The sequence below is a fragment of the Trachemys scripta genome, chromosome 8 (genome assembly GCF_013100865.1).
Source record: "Trachemys scripta elegans isolate TJP31775 chromosome 8, CAS_Tse_1.0, whole genome shotgun sequence".
In the NCBI taxonomy this organism is placed as follows: domain Eukaryota; kingdom Metazoa; phylum Chordata; order Testudines; family Emydidae; genus Trachemys; species Trachemys scripta.
The window spans coordinates 89,828,270-89,847,043 of record NC_048305.1 but is presented as its reverse complement, the minus strand read 5'-3'; the positions used below and the strand labels follow the sequence as shown (position 1 = coordinate 89,847,043).

The 18,774-nt window shown below is 39.1% G+C and overlaps 1 protein-coding gene across 8 annotated transcripts in view; it reads left to right on the top strand.

Moving 5' to 3' along the window:
- Window positions 1-18,774, top strand: part of SGIP1 (SH3GL interacting endocytic adaptor 1) — a 178,642-nt gene that overhangs the window by 146,663 nt on the left and 13,205 nt on the right. For all 8 annotated transcript variants that reach the window (XM_034779206.1, XM_034779208.1, XM_034779209.1 and 5 more), the window contains one exon: window positions 17,875-17,986. In XM_034779206.1, the coding sequence (XP_034635097.1) occupies window positions 17,875-17,986 (112 nt within the window). The remainder of the gene's footprint in view (window positions 1-17,874; window positions 17,987-18,774) is intronic.

Here is an 18,774-nt window from a genome sequence, read left to right as displayed (position 1 = left end):
CCTACGTTAGAGAGGGAAGAAGAAAATCCTGTATATAGCTCCCCCTTTGGATAGACATGTCTGCAGATGCAAGAGAATTACATATTCCTTCAAAAGTTAATTGTTTCTAACATTCATCAAATTGGCTCAGTAATCCCCAGATTAGAATAAAATACATGACTCAGCCAAGTATCTTGGGCCATTTCATCTGGAGATAATAGATTGGCCATCATAGAGACAGAGAACATGCAGGCTTGAAGATTCACATTTTGAAGAGCATGGCAGAGTTCTATTGGATCAAAAGTTAAGCACTGCTGCCAATCCTATACACACGCAACCATTCAGTTATTCAGGTAGCTGTTCTGACCAGTTGACAGTTTGCTAAATATCAGCTGCCTCTGTTCAGAATAGTCAGATCATGTTTACTGAGAGAACTTTCCTTCTGTTTCATCAACAAAACTAGATGTGGCCCGGTCATGGAGCTGGATTTCAGGGGGATTCGTGTCTGGAGGAGACAATTGGGATTTCTTCTCTGGAGTGCTTTGGCAGATTTCCTCACCTTGGTTCTGAATGGGCTGAGGGGAACCATAGTCTGTGGCCTGTGAGGTGGACCTATACTCATTGTGGCTTGTGAAAGCAAGTGAGGTATTGGGTCCACTGACGTTAAACAGAGTTGGCTTGCTCAATCTGTGTGAGACAGACATGTGCTTTGGTTCCCCAGATATCCTCAGAAGGCCTTCAGCATGTAGGCCATATGATTCTGCTCTGTCTCCTGGACTCTTATTCATTTTCCTATCAGCAATCCTCTTCCTCGAAGAGAGGGTGTTGGTGGATGGATGGAGGGGCTTTGTAGATATGATGGTACTACCTTAGGCAGTATTGTATTTTTCCAGAGATTCTCTGCTGGTTGTCAATAGGAAAACCATGTACACATGGTATACCCATCCCCCAGTCCTTGATTCACTCCCTCTCAAACTAGTAGGGTGGCAATGTCTCAGCGATAGCTGACCCACCCTTGTTCACCCCACCCCCATTCTACATGCAGATCCCCACTGGGTAATCTGTACTTTTTTGTATATCTTGATGAGTACCTGCTGGAAAAGTGGTGAGACAATAATATAGGTAGTTTGAAATTAATACAATTGAATAAAGCAATTGCCCTTCCACACATTACAGCTTTAATTTTGCAATATTCCTTTATCTACCCCTAAGTTTTGGAGTCCAGATTTATTTTTGGATTTGACCTATGAGTTGTTCTATAATGGTATAAAAGGAGATCTATAGCATTTGGAATTTGTTAGCACTATTAACTCAGTGAAGGATACACCAGAAAAATGGATTTCTTGCTAAAGATGAAGTCAGCTGCTGTAGATTTGGGAATCAGGTGCTATATGAAAGGGTTCTGCATGATTTTGTTCTGATGTTATGCCATCTCAATGTTTGTTCAAAGTTGACTATATTGAACTATCCTGTTTGGGGACATATTTATTCAAAATTATATATTCCAGTATTCCAGCAATTGCAAACAGTGGTGCAGTTCAGTCATTCTTGCCTATGTGTCATGAAAACCTATTTTCTCTACCACTTACAATGTTGCTACCAAAGTTACAGTTGTTGAAGGTTTGAGTGCTTCTTTTTGCTAGTGTAGACAAGACTAGGGGAACAGAGAAAGGGAGGGAGAAACATGTATGATTCCTTTGGAACTTGTATGGTGCTGGTATACTCATTGGATGAGTGTCGACTAAATTAGGAATATGGCCTTCTGATTAAGGTTCAGGAATTGGTGTTGGGACATCTCGGTTCTGTTTCTCCCTATGTCATGGATTTCTTGTGTGACCTTGGCCTAGTCATCTGAGCATCAGTTTCCTTATCATAGAAAGGGAAATAACAATAGTTAACTCTCAGAACACTTCTGTGAGGTAGTTAACTCATTAATGTTTGTAAAGTGCTTGGAGATCTGTTATATCAATTTAAATTGAATATATGGGCCCCAAAAGTCAAAGGTGTTAATATGACCCTGTCACTGTCCAACAGTAAAGGGTGTTAAACAAGTTTCGGGGTTTGGTGTATATAGGGACTTTAGCCTTTAGTTCCATGGGAAACACACCACTAAAATATTTGTGACCCTTTATTAAAAATACAGAAAAGAAGGAAAAAGAGTTAAAGCATTTGAAATGTAAAGTATTAAATCAGACTTTTATTTTACCAGCATCCCTTGTTCCTTTAGCTGGAGAGAATGTTTAGAAGGGGAGGGGGGAACCTGGTCTGACAGTCTCTCAGATGGCAGTAAATTTGGTCCTTTTGGGGAAAAGAGAAAAGTTAGTTGAGCTGGGCTGGAGATGTGCTGTTGCTGTTGTTAAAGTCCAGTCCTGTTTCCTAGAAGACTAAATAAGACAAAACACCGAAAAGGGGAAAGAAAAGAAAAACAAAGATAGAAAATGCAGCTTCTGTCTCTGGTGTTCACTCTCACTTGCAGCCTTGCATCTGGAAAAACCCAGACCATGCACACAATCTGATCAGCCAGTCTGAGACCTGGCAAACTTGTGCTGGTATCGAGCTATTCAAGACATTGCTTTTAGCTGCCCTTCCTGTACACAGGCTTACAGCAATGTCGTCCGTCCCCCCCCCCCAGAAAAACCCAAACAAACAAAAACAGTTTGGGCCAGCTAATCTCTACTCTTATTAGACAGAAGAAAACAAGAGAGATAAGAACTAGGGAAGGAAGAGGCAAAGTCTCATATCCAGATAGTGTTTGGGATTTAGCTGGTGAAGGCAGCAGTGCCATCTGGTTCCCACTCCGGCCTGGTCTGGTGAAGAGATCTCTCAGGATTAGGATGAAGAAGGTCCAGGGACTCAGGAGATGGTGGGGGTGAAGCTCACTCCTTCCCCTTCTTTCAGTCTACCAGTATCATGATAGCCTCTGTCCATCCGTATTTTCCCCCCTCCAACTCTCCCTTTTTTTTTTTTTTTTTTAAAGAACCCCAAAAGGTAGTGATGGGCGTAATAGTCTGTCCCCTTGTTAGTTTGTCTACCAATTAGGCCTGATTTCTAACACACCAGTTTTGGTTCATTAATTTCCAGTCCCACACTTTCCTTGTTTACCATGATCTTAACACAGTCCTTGAGTTACATCACTAGGCCATTTTGGTTGGACTAATTCAGTCTTTCTGTGTTCCTTTATCCATCGAATTGTGTTGTTATACTTTATAAACTGGTGCTCATTTTTTACAATTGAGCTCACAATTAGGTAAATTTGTTGGTGCAATTATCACAACAGATGCTTAGATGAAAGGTGCCATGTTGTGTAAGTGCAAAGTTTTATTATTTATTATCCAAGCTAGTTAGACCAGCTGTAGTTTTTCAATGCTTACTTCTCCCTGAGTGCTACAGAAAGTTTGTAATACAGTTTTGTTATGAAACTGGCATGCTAAATTGCAGATACACCAACATTTTTTTTAAAGCAACATTTACTACTGGCAGCATTTTATGTTAATATGTACAGCATCTATCACCGATACTGTGATAAAATCAAATACCATGGCATGGTAAGTGCTTGTTTTGTGGTGCCTGCCATACTATCATCAGTCTAACATGGTTTCATTCTAGGAAGCGGTATATTTAAATAATTTTTTTATCACTTCCACATATGAAGTCTGGCATCAAAACAGGAAAAGAGGAGGAATGTTAAAATGGATTGCATCGGTTGGATAAGACAATTGGCAAAACACCAGATTTGGCTTTTTCTAATACAAAACCTAGTTTAACCTGGCCTAAAAACCCAGATGCATCATTTCCTCCACGTCCCCAAGGGATGGTTAGAGATGCATTAAATTCTAGAGTTACACTCAAGTTCAGGATTTTTAAAAAAGCGATTGGATAACCTGGCAAGTTGTTTAAAGAGATTGGAAATTGATCTACCAAACTGATGGTGCTTAATATGATTTACATCACTAATTTTCCTTCGTAAATTACCATGTATTCCATAGATTACTGAAAATGTAGCATGGTAACATGGGCAGAGTTTTATAATTTGGGCAGTAAGCTGAAGCAATTCAGCCACAAAAGGCAACAAATAAAAATGCAGTTCTGATACAGACGTGACCAAATGAATGCTTGGATCATCATCAGTGCAAAAAAAAGTATATTAAAAAAATCTAAAAATTAACAAAGATGTTGGATACCTCTATGTTAAAGGGAAAAAAATAGACTAGATTTTTTTTTTAAAAAAAAGCAGTTATTCATCATTCACAATGGAGGTTTTTAATTGGGGAAGGTGCAGCATGCATTTAAAAACAGGTACTTTTTGTCCTTCTTGAATTTATATCAATAAAATGAAAAAGTACACTGTTATTTAGTACAATAGATGGGTCTTTGATAAAATTAAATGGTTAAATCATATTAAGAGAATTAAAGGAGGCACTGAACTTGCAAAATTCACAGGCTACATTTGCTGCTATATAGATTAGATTTATACTGTTTCTTAATCCATTAATTTTTTAAAATTTGCCTAGTTTAATAAATGTCAATGACCCAAATGCAGGTCCAAAATAAGGCACTCTCTCATTATGGTATTTCACTTGATATTCTCTGTGCAATGACTATAATCTACCCTATCTAAGTCATTTAATGTAATATGCATAGGTTCAATTGCTATGCTGCTTCTCAATGAATTGATAAGGAAAGCCAAGGGACAAAAGAGAAATCTATAGCCAGCAGTTAAGGACAATAAGGAGATTTTTAAATATATTAAAACCAAAAATAATCCTGACAATGTTGTTGGTCCATTACTAGATGAAAATGGTAGAACTATCAATAATAATGCAGAAAGGGCAGAAGTGTACAATAAATGTTTCTGTTCTGTATCTGGGAAAAAACAGATAATATAGTCTCATTGTTATGCTATACAAAGCACACAGGATCTTTTATAGAGGAGAAGGCAAATACGCCGCATTTATTGAAAATACAACAGTTAGCATATGCTTTTTAGACACACACACTCTCTCTCTCTCTCCTGCCAGTTGATGTTTATAGTTACCAGTTTGTTGTAGCTCCAAGTCAATCTAATGGCCAGTTAGATTGAGCACGAGTGTGGAGCTGGGCTCTGTCGGTCGCAATCCGATGCTCCGAGACTTTGCAGGACTGAACCCACAGTTCCATGGCAAAACACCCCAGCTTTATAGTTGTAAATTCCCATTTGAGTCCATGCATTTTGCAATGTCATCCTATAATCATTAGTCCTTAAGTGGTGTTAATCTTGGGGTTTTCTGCTGTTATCATTTGATGGTTATTGTCTGGCTTCACATAGTTATCTTCTATTTGTTGTCTCGCCTTTGGGGGTGCCTGCCTCACCTCTGAGGTCGTCAAGAATGTTTAGCATCGGATACAATGGATGTTTTCTGATTGTCTCCTGGTTTTTTCAAGTCTCTCACTTTTTCTTGACCATCTGGACATTTGTGATGGCTTTCACACCTTATCTTTTCCTGATGCATGCATTCCTCATTCACACAAACAATCTCTTACAGAAACCTTCAAAGGTATACAGACAGCAGTATTTTATATTCAGCAGAATACATTGTAAATCAAGCCTTGCTAAATCTTATAACTAAAACAATTCCCATTGGGGCTTCAGGCCCTTAACATTCCTCTAATCTCCTTAACATAGATACAATACAAGATCCTGTCTCTTACTTACTAAAACCTTAAAACAAAGAAATGTATATTTAACTAGAGTGTCTAATGTGTAATACATATAGGAAACCATAGTAGACATTATAACTTATCCTAAAACAAAAGGGTGACCATAATCAGTCATAAGGATTGTTCTGGTCTGTCATTCCTTTCGGTTATTCAAAAAGGGTGGCTGGCAGGATGAAATCAAATCATACATTAATTCTCATAGTACAATTATAAAATCTTGCTCCTACATTATCATATGGTGATGACAGCACTCTTTCCATTCCACTAGTCTCTCTGGAGGATATTAAACATAAGCTACTAAAGGTAGACATTTTTTAAATCACCGGGTCCAGATAACTTGCATCCAAGAATTTTAGAGGAGCTGGCTGGACCTTCATGTTGATTTGCAATAAGTCTTGGAGCACTGGTGATGTTCCTAAAGACTGTAAGAAAGCTAATATCAACTTTTTAAAAGGGCAAACAGGATGACCCAGATAATCAAGTCAGCCCAACATTCATTCCGGACAAGATAATGGAGCGTCTGAAACAGGACTCAGTTAAGGGAGGGTAATGTAATGAATGCAAATCAACATGAGTTTATAGAAAATAAATCCTGTCAAACTTATCTGGATATCTTTTTTTGATGAGATTCCAAGTTTGGTTGATAAAGCTAAAATACTGTATTGTTGACATAATATACTGGAAGGCATTTGACTTGGTACCATGCAACATTTTTATTTAAAAAATAGAATAAATAAAATTAACATGACACATATTAAATGGATTAAAAACTAGCTAACTGATAGATCTCAAAATGTAACTGTAAATGGAGAATCATCATCAAGCGGGTGTTTCCACTGGGGGGCCCACAGGGATTGATTCTTAGCCCTATGCTATTTAATATTCTTATCAATGAACAGGAAGAAAACATAAAATCATCACTGATAAAGTTTGCAGATAACAAAAAATTGGTGGAGGGGTCAATAATGAAGACAAGTTACTGATTCAGAGCGATCTGTCATCCGGATTGCTTAAGTAAGCTGGGCGCAAGCAAACAATATGTGTTTTAATATAGCGAAATGTATACATCTAGGAAAAAAGAACGTAGGCCATCCTTACAGGGTTGGGGACTCCATCCTCAGAAGCAGTGACTGAAAAAGATTTGGGGGTCATGCTGGATAATCAGCTGAACATAAGCTCCCAATGTGATGCTATGTCCGAAAGATCTGTTGTGATCCTGGGATGTATAAACAGGGGAATCTCAAGTGGGGGCAGAGAGATTATTTTACCTCTGCATTGGCACTCATGTGACTCTTGTTGGAATACTGTGTCCAGTTCTGGTGCCCACAATTCAAACAGGATGTTGATAAATTGGAGGGGGTTCAGAGCCCTGGGAATGTTTACAAGATTAGAAAGACGCTTTACAGTGATTGACTCAAGGAGCTCAATCTGTTTAGCTTAACAAAGTGTGACAAAGTTCCTCCTCTATCTTGGTGGGTCCTGCGCTTATTGGCGGATTCTCTTGCCTCAGAGATTCACCATGTGGGTTGGGGAACAGCCCAGAGACCTTCCCCTCTGGAAGAACCCACAGTCCAGGTCAATTGGGAGGTTTGGGGGGAACCCGGGCCCACCCTCTACTCCGGATTCCAGCCCAGGGCCCTGTGGACTGCAGCTGTCTATAGTGCCTCCTGTAACAGCTGCATGACAGCTACAATTCCCTGGGCTACTTCCCCATGGCCTCCTCTAAACACCTTCCTTATTCTCACCACAGGACCTTCCTCTTGGTGTCTGATAACGCTTGTGCTCCTCAGTCCTCCAGCAACACACACTCTCACTCTCCGCTCCTTGGACCTCTTGCTCCTCATACTCTCGCACTACAAACTGAAGTGAGCTCCTTTTAAAACCCAGGGGCCCTAATTAGCCTGCCTTAATTGATTCTAGCAGCTTCTTAATTGGCTCCGGGTGTCCTAATTAGCCTGCCTGCCTTAACTGGTTCTAGCAGGTTCCTGATTACTCTAGTGCAGCCCCTTCTCTGGTCACTCAGAGAACAGAAAACTACTCATCCAGTGACCAGTATATTTGCCCTCTACCAGACTCCTGTACCCCACTGGTCTGGGTCTGTCACAAAAGAAAAGGTTAAGGAGTGACTTGATTGCAGTCTATAAGTGTCGACATGGGTAACGGGCTCTTCAACCTACTAGAGAAAAATATAACACTAGCCAATGTTTGGAAGTTGAATCTAACCAAATTTGGACGGGAAATAAGTCATAATTTTTAACAGTGAGAGTAATTAGCCATTGGAAAAATTTACCAAGTGTCATGGAGTATTCTCCATCGCCAACAATTACTCAATCAATTTTGGATGGTTTTCTAAAAGATCTATTCTAAGAACTATTTTGGGGAAGTTCTAGGGCCTCTGTTGTACTAGATTAGATCACAGTGGTCCCTTCTTGCCTTGGAATCTATGAAAAGAAATTGAATGTAATGCTATAAACTCCTAAAAATGGAGGTTTTTCATCTTCATTGTCAGATCATCCTGCCAAAATGAGAAGTTTATAAAATATGGACCTTGAAGCAACAATTAAAATCTCTGGAAGGGATGCCACAGTACATATATTAGCTAGGCCTTCCCCCATAGCCCCCAGTACATGAGTGCATGACTGATGTTAGTGCTTAAAAAATAAGTTTGAGCATCATTAAACTTGAACCTTCTTACATAATAAAAGCTGTTAGGTATCTCAAATCATTAACAGAAAAATCTTATAGATTTGTATACAAAGTAGTAATTTTTAAAATAATCCAAAACAAGATTGAATCCTAAACCCATCCTGTGATTTTGTTTCAAAGTTGAATCTAAAATATGATGGAACTTATTTTCTTGTTCCTGAATTCAAAGGGGGACTGTTATATGAAGAGTATTGTGCTGATAATTGTGGAAATATGAGAGGAGCTGATTTTTGTGACTTGCACTCTTCAAGATGAGTGAAGTCTCGTAAACTCATAAAACTGTGTGGAAATCTCATGAAATCACTGAAATCTTGGGAAAACACCTCATGAGATTTTGGCACCATCAAACCTGATTGCTCATTCTGATTTGGTTTCAGACCCTAGCCCAATTCAGATCCAGTCAATGGGATTTAAGCTCTTAACTGCCTAAACCATTTTTGAAAATGTGATTTAGGCTCCTAAATCAGTTAGGAGTACACTGAGTACAGCAATGCCTACATTTTTTTAAAATCTGGGCTTGCCTGCTCAGTCCACCCCTGATTTTTAAACCAAATGTTTGGAAACACGGTTGGGGGCCCAATCCTGAAAATAGTAACAGGAATGAGCAGTATTCTTTTGAAGGGACAATTCATATACGTAAGGGATTGCAGGATTGAGCCCCTAAATGAGGAAAATGTTTCCAACTATTATGTGATAAGTGACTTGTGACAAGACCCGATTTGAGGATTCTCTGTGCCTCCAGCTACAGTTGATGAGGTCCCTGAGTTCAGGGACAGAAAACTTGGCAGCTAAAAGGCTTTGTTTCACCTTTAAGGAAAATGCATCTCGTCTGGAAAATAAAGTTTAGAAAAAGAAAAGATGTATATTATCTACCTATTAAGGTAATTATATAGGTCTCCACACTGTAGTCTCTTATAGATGTATACAGAATGGAATATATAACCTGGAACAACTGAGGTATGCCAACAGTTGGTTGATTATCAGTGAAGGAGGACCAAAATATCCCTCCTGTCCATAAAAGAAACACACACATGCTTTATGCAACCTGAATTTACCTATGGCATGGTGTGACTCACTTAGATTCCTTTAGATAGACAAAGCCACTCTTGGTTCTTCTAACCATACTAGGAAGAACATCCTCTGAGTACATTGTTCCCCAACTATCCTGACTATTGTTCATTCTGCTTAAGTCAATGTCAGAGATTCCTATAGCAGAGTTTATGTGGAAAGCAGTTCTCATTAATAATAGTATGGGATTGTATAATCTCCTCCTGCAATTTACTAATGCCTCTAGGATCTGTTGCCTATGAGCAGAATCTACATGCTACTTAACCCATTGTCTAACAAATGAACACATGCTAGTTTCCATTGTATGCATGTAAACCCTCAGCGCCGAAGTCTTAAAAATGTGGAAAACCTTATTCCTATTTAATTTTTGATGTGGTTGATCACTGATGGTTTGTGATTAGTAATTGAATTACTAAATAGATGGCCAGATAAATTACTCAAAAAATCCTTATGCCATTAATGATGTTGCTTCCCAAGTGCAGATTGTTTTTCTTCAAGGGATAACAATTGCACAATAGCTTCTGCTTCTTAGTGGCTAACGAGCCTTAGTCCCTCTTTTCCTGTCAAGATATTTTTGATGTTTCTGATTCTGATGCCTGATAATATTTTTCAAATGTGTGTCAGATTTGTATAAATATGGTGGGGACGTTTGCACCCACCTGGCTATTATTCTTATGAGGTTTTACAAACCCACACTTGCTGCTGTTGTCACTGCTCCAGTTTTGAGGGACCTGGGCTAAATTTTCTGATTTCAAACAGAGTAAGAGTTCCTCTATTAGTACTCTCGATTTATCCTGGGTCCTGTGTCAACTTGAACAACAAGTGAATTGTTCCCTGCTGGGTGTTTGCATTAAAATAAATTATAACAAAATAACAGCATCCACACTCTACAACCCCCTGGCAGCCACTATTGCCTAAAATTAAAATGTTTTTGTTGATTCACTGTTGTCTGTACCTGTGTTATCCAAAGCTGTCTCTAAAAAGGGAACGATAAAAGCAGTAGAGTAGGTGGAGGTAGAAAGTGCTATATCAGTGTGCAGGCTGCTAATAGAATAAAGGTAAGGATCAAAGCATGTTGACTATTGTCAGTAAAGATAACAATAATGTTTTGACCAGAAGGTCATATTTCAGAATAACTTGTAGGTGGACTGGAGTGCGCACAGGGGTTGGTAATAAGAAGAGATGGCCCTACGCTAGACATGTCACAAATTTTGTCGGACATTGACCGTATCATGAGGAAAATAACTGCAGAAGGCAAATGGTCGATTTTATGGACAAATGGTAAAGCACATTTAGATGACCTTGATTTTGCTGATGACATTTTCCTGCTTAGTTCAACATATCGCTTAATGGAGGAAAAGACTCGGCTTTTGGCAGTACAGCAAAACCAGTTGGTTTGTTCATCAACAAGGAGAAGGCAAAACATCAGTGTCGCAAAAGTAACCATTAGAGGGGCTGAAGAAATACTAAGAAGCAAGTCATTTTACCTATCTAGGGTGTGAGATATCCCATTATGATGACACCATGCTAGAAATCAAATGACAAATATAAAACCATCGAACAACTTTCATAAACTTGAAAAGATTTGGAAAGGCAGCATGATGGCACTGACACAAAAATACAAATTTTTAACACTAACATCAGGCCTGTCCTCCTTTATGGAGCAGAGTCATGGAAATTGATAAGAAGATCAACTCATTCCAATGTAAATACCTGTAGAAGATCTTCAGAGTCCATTGGAAAGAGTATCTTGCAACATAAGATATTCTAAGTAGAGCAAAGCAATCTAAAGCATCAAATATGGTGTAAGAAGACAACAAACACATTTTGGACACACTTTAAGGATGCCCCCAATACAACTTCCACAGGAAGTGATAACATAAACACCACCTGGGAAGAGAAAACGAGGGAAACATAGAGAAACATTATGCAAAACAGTAGCGAAAGAAGGCAAATCCATCAGCAGGGCACTCAGAAACCTGAACAGACTAGCACAAGACTGAAAAGTGGCATAAACTGGTGGCTGCTCTATGTTCCTGAGGATGCAGGATGAGAAGAAAGAAAGAAAAAAAAATGTTGTGGAGCTGAAATCTAATCTTCTATCCCCATCCTGACCAAACCAAAATCCTGGTTCTGTACACCCCTGAACTCTAAGGTCTCCTCATGCCAGGTCTGAATTTTGTAGTTTGATTCTGTCTGTAATAATGAGCTCCGTGTAGCTTTTCACTAATATGCCACCAGTTTGAGTACAAGACACTAGTGTATAGAGCAGGGCTAATAATTTTCAGTGAATCAGATATTTGATTAACTTTGCCTCTTTTTTGTTTATGAATTGTCTGTGAAAAGCTTACAATTGTCTGAACTATATTCAAATTATTCACAGAATTCTAAATCTGTAGCTCATTTGCTGCGAGTGTCTGACTGTGAATATTAAAAATGCCTAGTTTTGATTGGACACAAAGATCACGGGGTGTATTTCTGGTACCTGGTTGTATGAGGTTAACTCCTAGTGACTATTCATATTAATGAATTCACTATTTGCTTTCCACAAATATTCTCCCCAATTCACTGAGAGTTTTGTTTCAATGAACATTCCTGCAGGTAAACTCATCCACTCAAATAATCACAGAAGATGAACACAAAAGGAGATGTGATAACAATCCAAGAAATTCATTTTGAAATATGACTGAATATTCATAATTGTTTACAACATTCATTCACCTTGCTCTGTGACTGACAGTTGTTGCCAACTGATGGCTGTTCACTGGGCTATGTGAAATGAGTTGGTGGTCTCAGTCCAGTTTCTGGTGGGCAGCTGTCCATATCACAAGAACTGTATCTTAATTGGCATTTCTGTACTTAGTTTTAGCTAAGAGGACAAAGACTGAATGGGCACGGAAATTAAACCCTGTTGATTTTAGATGATGATCATTTCAAGCCAGACTTCAGGCACATTAGCTAGGGAAGTCTGGGGAAAATTGTATTGTGGATACTCCTGCTGAACTGGTTTTGAAAATTAGTAGAGAATGCACCAAGTTCACCAACACACATCAGTCAAAGACTAGTGTTACATCATTTTTATATTTAGGGACTGCTGAAGAGCCAAACGTAGAAATGTGTAGCCATTACTCTCAAATTCACAAAGCATCATTTGTACTTAAAGTCAAAGATCATCTGCTTTTATCCTACTTGATCATTTTATACACGTCCAAAGCTATTCTATAGATACCAGAATTTCACTTCCAAGAAGTTCAGTTCTTCAGCTGTAGTATCAATGCAAAAATCTTTTTACTAGTCTCATTTCTTCCTCCAACAGAACTTTGATTTTTGACATTATGGAACATGTTTACAATAAAAGCTGTGCTTTGGAAGTTGGAATAAATAATAAAGGGTTTAAAATTAGATATGCAGAGATATTAAATAATTTCTACTGGTTGAAAACTAAGATTTTGGAAATAGGAAATTAAGTGCTATCCTAGTTCTGTATTTATCATAATACGTGGATGTGGTTTCCGCCAAATGTAAGCGAAACTCTTCATCATATTGCAGCCCTTCAGTATCCCATTATTCTACCTGTTTCATCCCTATTCTAATTGTTTCACATGAGCACAAATAACTCTCTGTGCTGCCTTTGTAAATGTCATAACAGATACTTGCCTAGGATGATTTGGATTGATGCAATGCCCAGTTCTCTCTCTTCCTAGGTATCTGGGTATTTTAGAAGATCTTTTTATTGTTCATTCTTTGTTTCAAATCCTGTACTGTCTATGAAAGGAAAATGCTGTTAGTAGACATTCCTTCCTTCAGGTACAAGGGATCTTATGATGTCAGCCCATCTGCTTTCCAGAGCTAGCTACTCTCTATGATAAGGATGGGGTCTCATACATTCACCCATAACCTTCTGTTCCAAAATGCTGCTCAGTGCAGAGTTGCCAAGTTGGAGATGTGTGTGTGATAGTGTAGGGAAGCTGGAGATGCCTCCCACAAAATTACTTAAGCAGGAATAAAATATTTGCCTTTAAAATGAATTCTGCAGTCACAGGCTTAAAATAGTGTTTCAGAGTGCTGAAAACTAGGGAATATTTCCTCATGACCAAGAAAGGTTTAAGCTTTAAGGATCTAGCTGCTGCTGTTCAGACATTTTTTTCTCTGGCTCTAGCGGCAGGGATTTCATCAGGTCTGTTACCGGCTGGGCTGGTATTAGGGATGTCTGGACAGATACAATACATCTGTTGACTTCAGTAGCACATCAGTAGAATGTGGCAGCATGGAATTTGGAATGAAGGTGCAGAAGTGAAGTTTGTGTGAGAGTGCAAGAGGGCTTGTTTAATCTGCACAGCAATCATTTTCTGCATCGGTTGCTATTCTAGTAGATAGCACGTTATCACACAATCATGCAGTCTTCACACTGCATTGGAAAAAGCCGCTCTGTAGTTCAGTATGATGTCTGCTTCAGAAATCAAATCTTTTGTGGAATACTTGTGAATATATTTGCTTTTAGGGATGAATTAGCTTGTCCAGAAGGGAAAAAATGGGGATTTTTACTTAGGCCTAATTGTGGACTCAGGTTTACATGGTGCATCTCTGAATTTTGAGCAAACTCATTTAAGGAGCTTCTAGCACCGTTGCATTAAACTGTGAATGCACTTGTTTTCTGCCCTCATCCTAAAAGAATCTTATTCAGATGTGTGTTTGATGCGTCCTTCTGCACAGTATGTATGTGTGATTAACAAAAAGTGGGCCAATTATCCAAATGTCTATTCTGCTTGTCCTATAGACTGAAACAAGTTGATCTGGTGCAAATTTATTGAACATCTTTTATTTCAGACCTTTGCTGAAATAACCCACTTTCTTGAGCCTCTTCAGAAGCCCAGTCGAAGAGGAGATGCCTGCCTATCTTAATTTTTACACACTTTTAAGCTACATTCGAAATTAAAAGGGAAAATTTCAGCAATCAAAATAAGCAATGGTCATTTGTGCGTGTTACTTAGCTACCTAGTGGTATGCCTTAGGTACAGGGTATGAGAAAGAGGGTAATGTCTAAAATGTCTTAATATTTTCTTATTGAATATATGTTGTCTAACCTTAGATATTTGATGTTTCATCCAAAGTTTACTTAATTTATTCCTTTAATGCTCATCTCAGTTACTATACTATTCTGATCCAGGTTGTACTGTCAGATTTGCATAAAGATCCAAATTTGTGGGGAGTGGTGTCATATAAATATATAATCAAACCCATATTTAAAAAAATGGGTTCAATCATAAATGTTTGAGAGAAATGTGGTCATGATGGAAACCCCTGCTCACATCCAGATCCAAGGACAATCAAAAGATGCAATGAAAGTATAAATGTGTTTGCTTATATAGAGGGTCTGGACTAGATATGACAATGAATGATATTTTAAAAGCGGTTGATAGATCCTTGAAAACTTTTCACACACCTTTTCTTCAAGAAGGATAGACTCAGACTCTCAAATTGTTCCTATAAGGGGAAAGAAAGCTCCAGATGAGAACAGCATATAGTCCATTCTCCTAAATTCCATATCCTCACTCAGTCCATTGAATAGCCAAGTGCATTGAGCTTTACAAACACTCCACAGTCTCCAGTTCTGAAGCAGCTTTGTTCTCCCGCTTTTTTTGTTTGGTTGGTTTTTAGTCACAACATTCTGATGTTTCTCAACAATGAATATGCCTTTCAGTTCAAAGTCTGGAATAAATCTGTGGAGGTGTATCCATTTCTAAGATTCAGAAAAGCCAGGGTGGTGGGTAATGAATCCACCAGCTGATCCCTTGCTGTACCTGTTTTATGTTCTCACTGATAGGTAGATCTCTGGGGCCTTTTCATGGGGAGGAGATCTAAAAGCTACAGCTCTCTGACCTGTATTTCCCTTACTACTGCTGCTTCTGCATGGGTTTGATCCTTTCTCTCTTCAAGAACTCTAAGTCAAAATGCATCAGTAAGGATAACTGTCCCACATGGATGATACAGGCATTTCAATGGCAGACAGGCACTGGAATCCTGCTCCATACTAGGATGCTTAAATCTAGTGCTGCCCCCATTTGTCACTTTATCCCTATACCTCAGTATCTTCGCTCAGTAAATTATGGGTGGATTGAAAACATCCAGGGATTTGCTGCTGCATTTACACTTGCAGCAGGTGAATGAATGACCTAACCCGTTAATCTTTATTGCATCAAGGCCTTGGAAGCTCGAATAAACTGAACTGCATTTGCAAAATGTGTTAATGCCAGCAGTACACAAACTTCCTACTGCAAAATAAAAGCCCCGAGGTTTGGTAGGCATAGTTTGATGTCTATATTTTAAAATCCCATCTCTAAAACACAGCCTTACCTTTGAAATAATCCATATTGTTTTTTGTTTCTGGGAGAGATTTAGCCAGGGTAGGATAGAGACTTTACAGGCTGGTTTTAGTTAAAATACAAAGCTTGTTTTTAAGAGATGTGCCGAGCACCTCCAATTCGAATTAAACTAATGGGAGCTGTGACTGCTCAGTACCTTTTGAAAATCAAGCCAATGCTACATTCCCTACCCCCCACACACTAACCCCATTCTCATCCCTAATTTATTGATTTGCATAGTCTATCACAATACGGAGTGAAGGTTTGAACATGCATTCAGATTCCCAGAGAAGGAATGAAAGGTATAAGGCATTCATTATTATTATCTCAAAGCTTTAGTATGTCATGCCATTAGTAAATGACTACTAATTAATGTCATTCTAATCTATTAGAATTTCCATTAAGAGAGAAACTAGATCTTTGCCAAACAATATTTGATGCCCAAGGCACTTGTTATTGGAAATTCTCCTTTCTATTGTTGTTTTCAGTAAACAAGGCACCTTCTTTAGCTGTCAGTGTGGAAAGTAGTGTGTAAATTTCCGACATGCCCATCTTTGATTTATATGCAAATTCTGAATTCATCTGCTCTTTTCCCCTAACATGACTTTATTCAGCTTTTACCCCTTTGGTGCTAATTTAGGATTTCTTACCTAGAAGCAAGCTCATTGCCAGGAAAGGAAAAATCAATGGCTGCAAACACCCAGGGGTTAGTTATTTTAGTGTTCATGTGAGTATGCCTGGTGGTAGCTGCATAGAATCTCCATTACAGAACATGCAGTGCATGATTGGAGCAAATCTCTTGGTACATTAGTCACTGAAATCCTCATTTCTTCTAATTATATGACTCTCCTGAATTAATTGCTGTGGGTTTGCATCCCTGAGTTTCACTCTGAATTTAATTTAAACCCAAAACTCAACCTGAACTGCCAAGTTTTGTCTGATTCCAGGTTGAATTCAGAACTTCGCGTGGATTCCATCTGAAACCATAATTTACTCTAGTCTTGCTTGTAAGTGGGCTTAGCCGTGCTGAAAGGTTCACAAATCACCCAGGCCAACTTGTATCCTCCTACAGATGTGCCTATGTGGGGGAGGGGCTGGAAATTTCCTGAGGTGAATGTCAAAGGCCCCAGTTCAGCAAAGCACTAAAGCATATTCCTATTTAATGTCTTCAATAGGACTTAAATATTTGCTTAGTTTTGCTGAATCAGGGCTAGAGTTTCATTGAAATATTCCCACAGCTCTCCAAGACCCAAAAGGAAAGGAATCCCTACTGTTATGGAAGCTTGGACCTCTGCATTGTTGCTCTAGGTTACCCCTCCTCTGTTGGCCATGTTATTTAGAGAGCCTGGCTGCAGCGGGGCAGGCAAACAGTGCCTGTACAAACCTCCATCTCAGAAAGGCATGCAGGTATTTAGTCTGTGTGAACGCTGCTTGGAGCAACATTTATCTGCTACCTATAGAGGAGAGAATGTTGCAGACAGCAGCTGCAGTTAGGTTTGGGTAGAGGGGAAAGGGAAGGGAACTGCAGAGCCAGTGCTGCCTTGGAATAGATGTATAGGTTAGTGCTTCCCATCAGGCACAAAAGCGAAAAGGCGGCCTTGGGCCTCATCCCTTCAAAACAAAACGGTGCCAAATGCTTTACTGTAAATTGTGGGGCGACTGAGTTTTTTGGTTTAAAAAATCACCCAACTCTCTTTTGTAGAACACAGAAGTGTACTGCACAAACTGTCATGCAAATACTGCCTTATTCATAAAGCATCGAAGTTCCTACAGATGTGTGTCCCTGCCTGTGTTTTTCTGCTTTCACATGCTGTTCGTAGTAAAGAACTTAAATTATTTTGGTTATATAGAGAGTAAATGACCATCTGTAAACATATTCAGTCCCATTCTGAACACCAAGGGGACTTTTACTGCTCACAAATAAAAGCAAAATGCCAGACTTGACTTTTTATTTTCAGTAAATGGTTCTTTATTCCCCCACCCCTGATACAATTGGCTTTGAGTAACTGTAATGTTTTATACGCACATAACAAGTGAAAGTTTTTCCTCTGTTGCGTTGCAGGCTCTTCTAGGGGACCCAGTCCTTTGACGATGGGGGCACAGGATACCCTCCCTGTAGCGGCAGCATTCACAGAAACTGTTAATGCATACTTCAAAGGAGCGGATCCTAACAAGTAGGTACCCCTACCCAGTGGAATAGTCAACTTCAGGTACAAATCTTTTCAATGTAATGTTTGGGTCATTAGTCATTATTTCCAGAGCTTTCCAGGGGCATGACTCAACTTAAACATGTAGCAGGGCACTAAAGCCTCTGGATGTGTGTAAGTCCCATCAATGTTAAAGGAAATTATAGGTGTGAATCAAAGGAAAATACCTCCTTTATTGATGGTTGTCAGTAAAACTTATCAGTTACTGTGAACGCATCTTATTGTTCAAACTCACTAGTTAGTGTGTGGTTGTTTTTTTTAAAGGTGAGTGAAGAGATTTAAAAACTCAGTGCAAAGCATGCCTAGCAGAGTGGAGTGGTGTCATGGTCTGAGCACAGCACAAAGAACCAGGGACTCCTGAAGAGTAATAGCACTGTCTCAATAACATGGTTGACTCTGACACTGACTTGCTGTGGGGCCTTGGGACAATCACTCAACCGCTCTTTCGCTCATTTTCCACGCCTGTAAAGTGAGGAATATGTTTGCCTGCCTACGTTACAGGGATGTTCTGACAATGAAGTCTGGATAGCATTTTGAAGGTCACATTTTATAAGCTGCAGATGCTCATCACTTATAGAAATCAGATTGTAGAGTGCTACAGGTAGATAGGTGCTAGGTAGAGCTATACTCAAATAGCCAAGTTCAAAAAAGGATTTAGGTCTGGGTGTATCTGAATCTTACCCAAAGTCAAAGGGCATTCAGCTCTGGGGTTACATTTTGTGCCCATTTCTAGCTGAAAGTATTCCCATAAAACA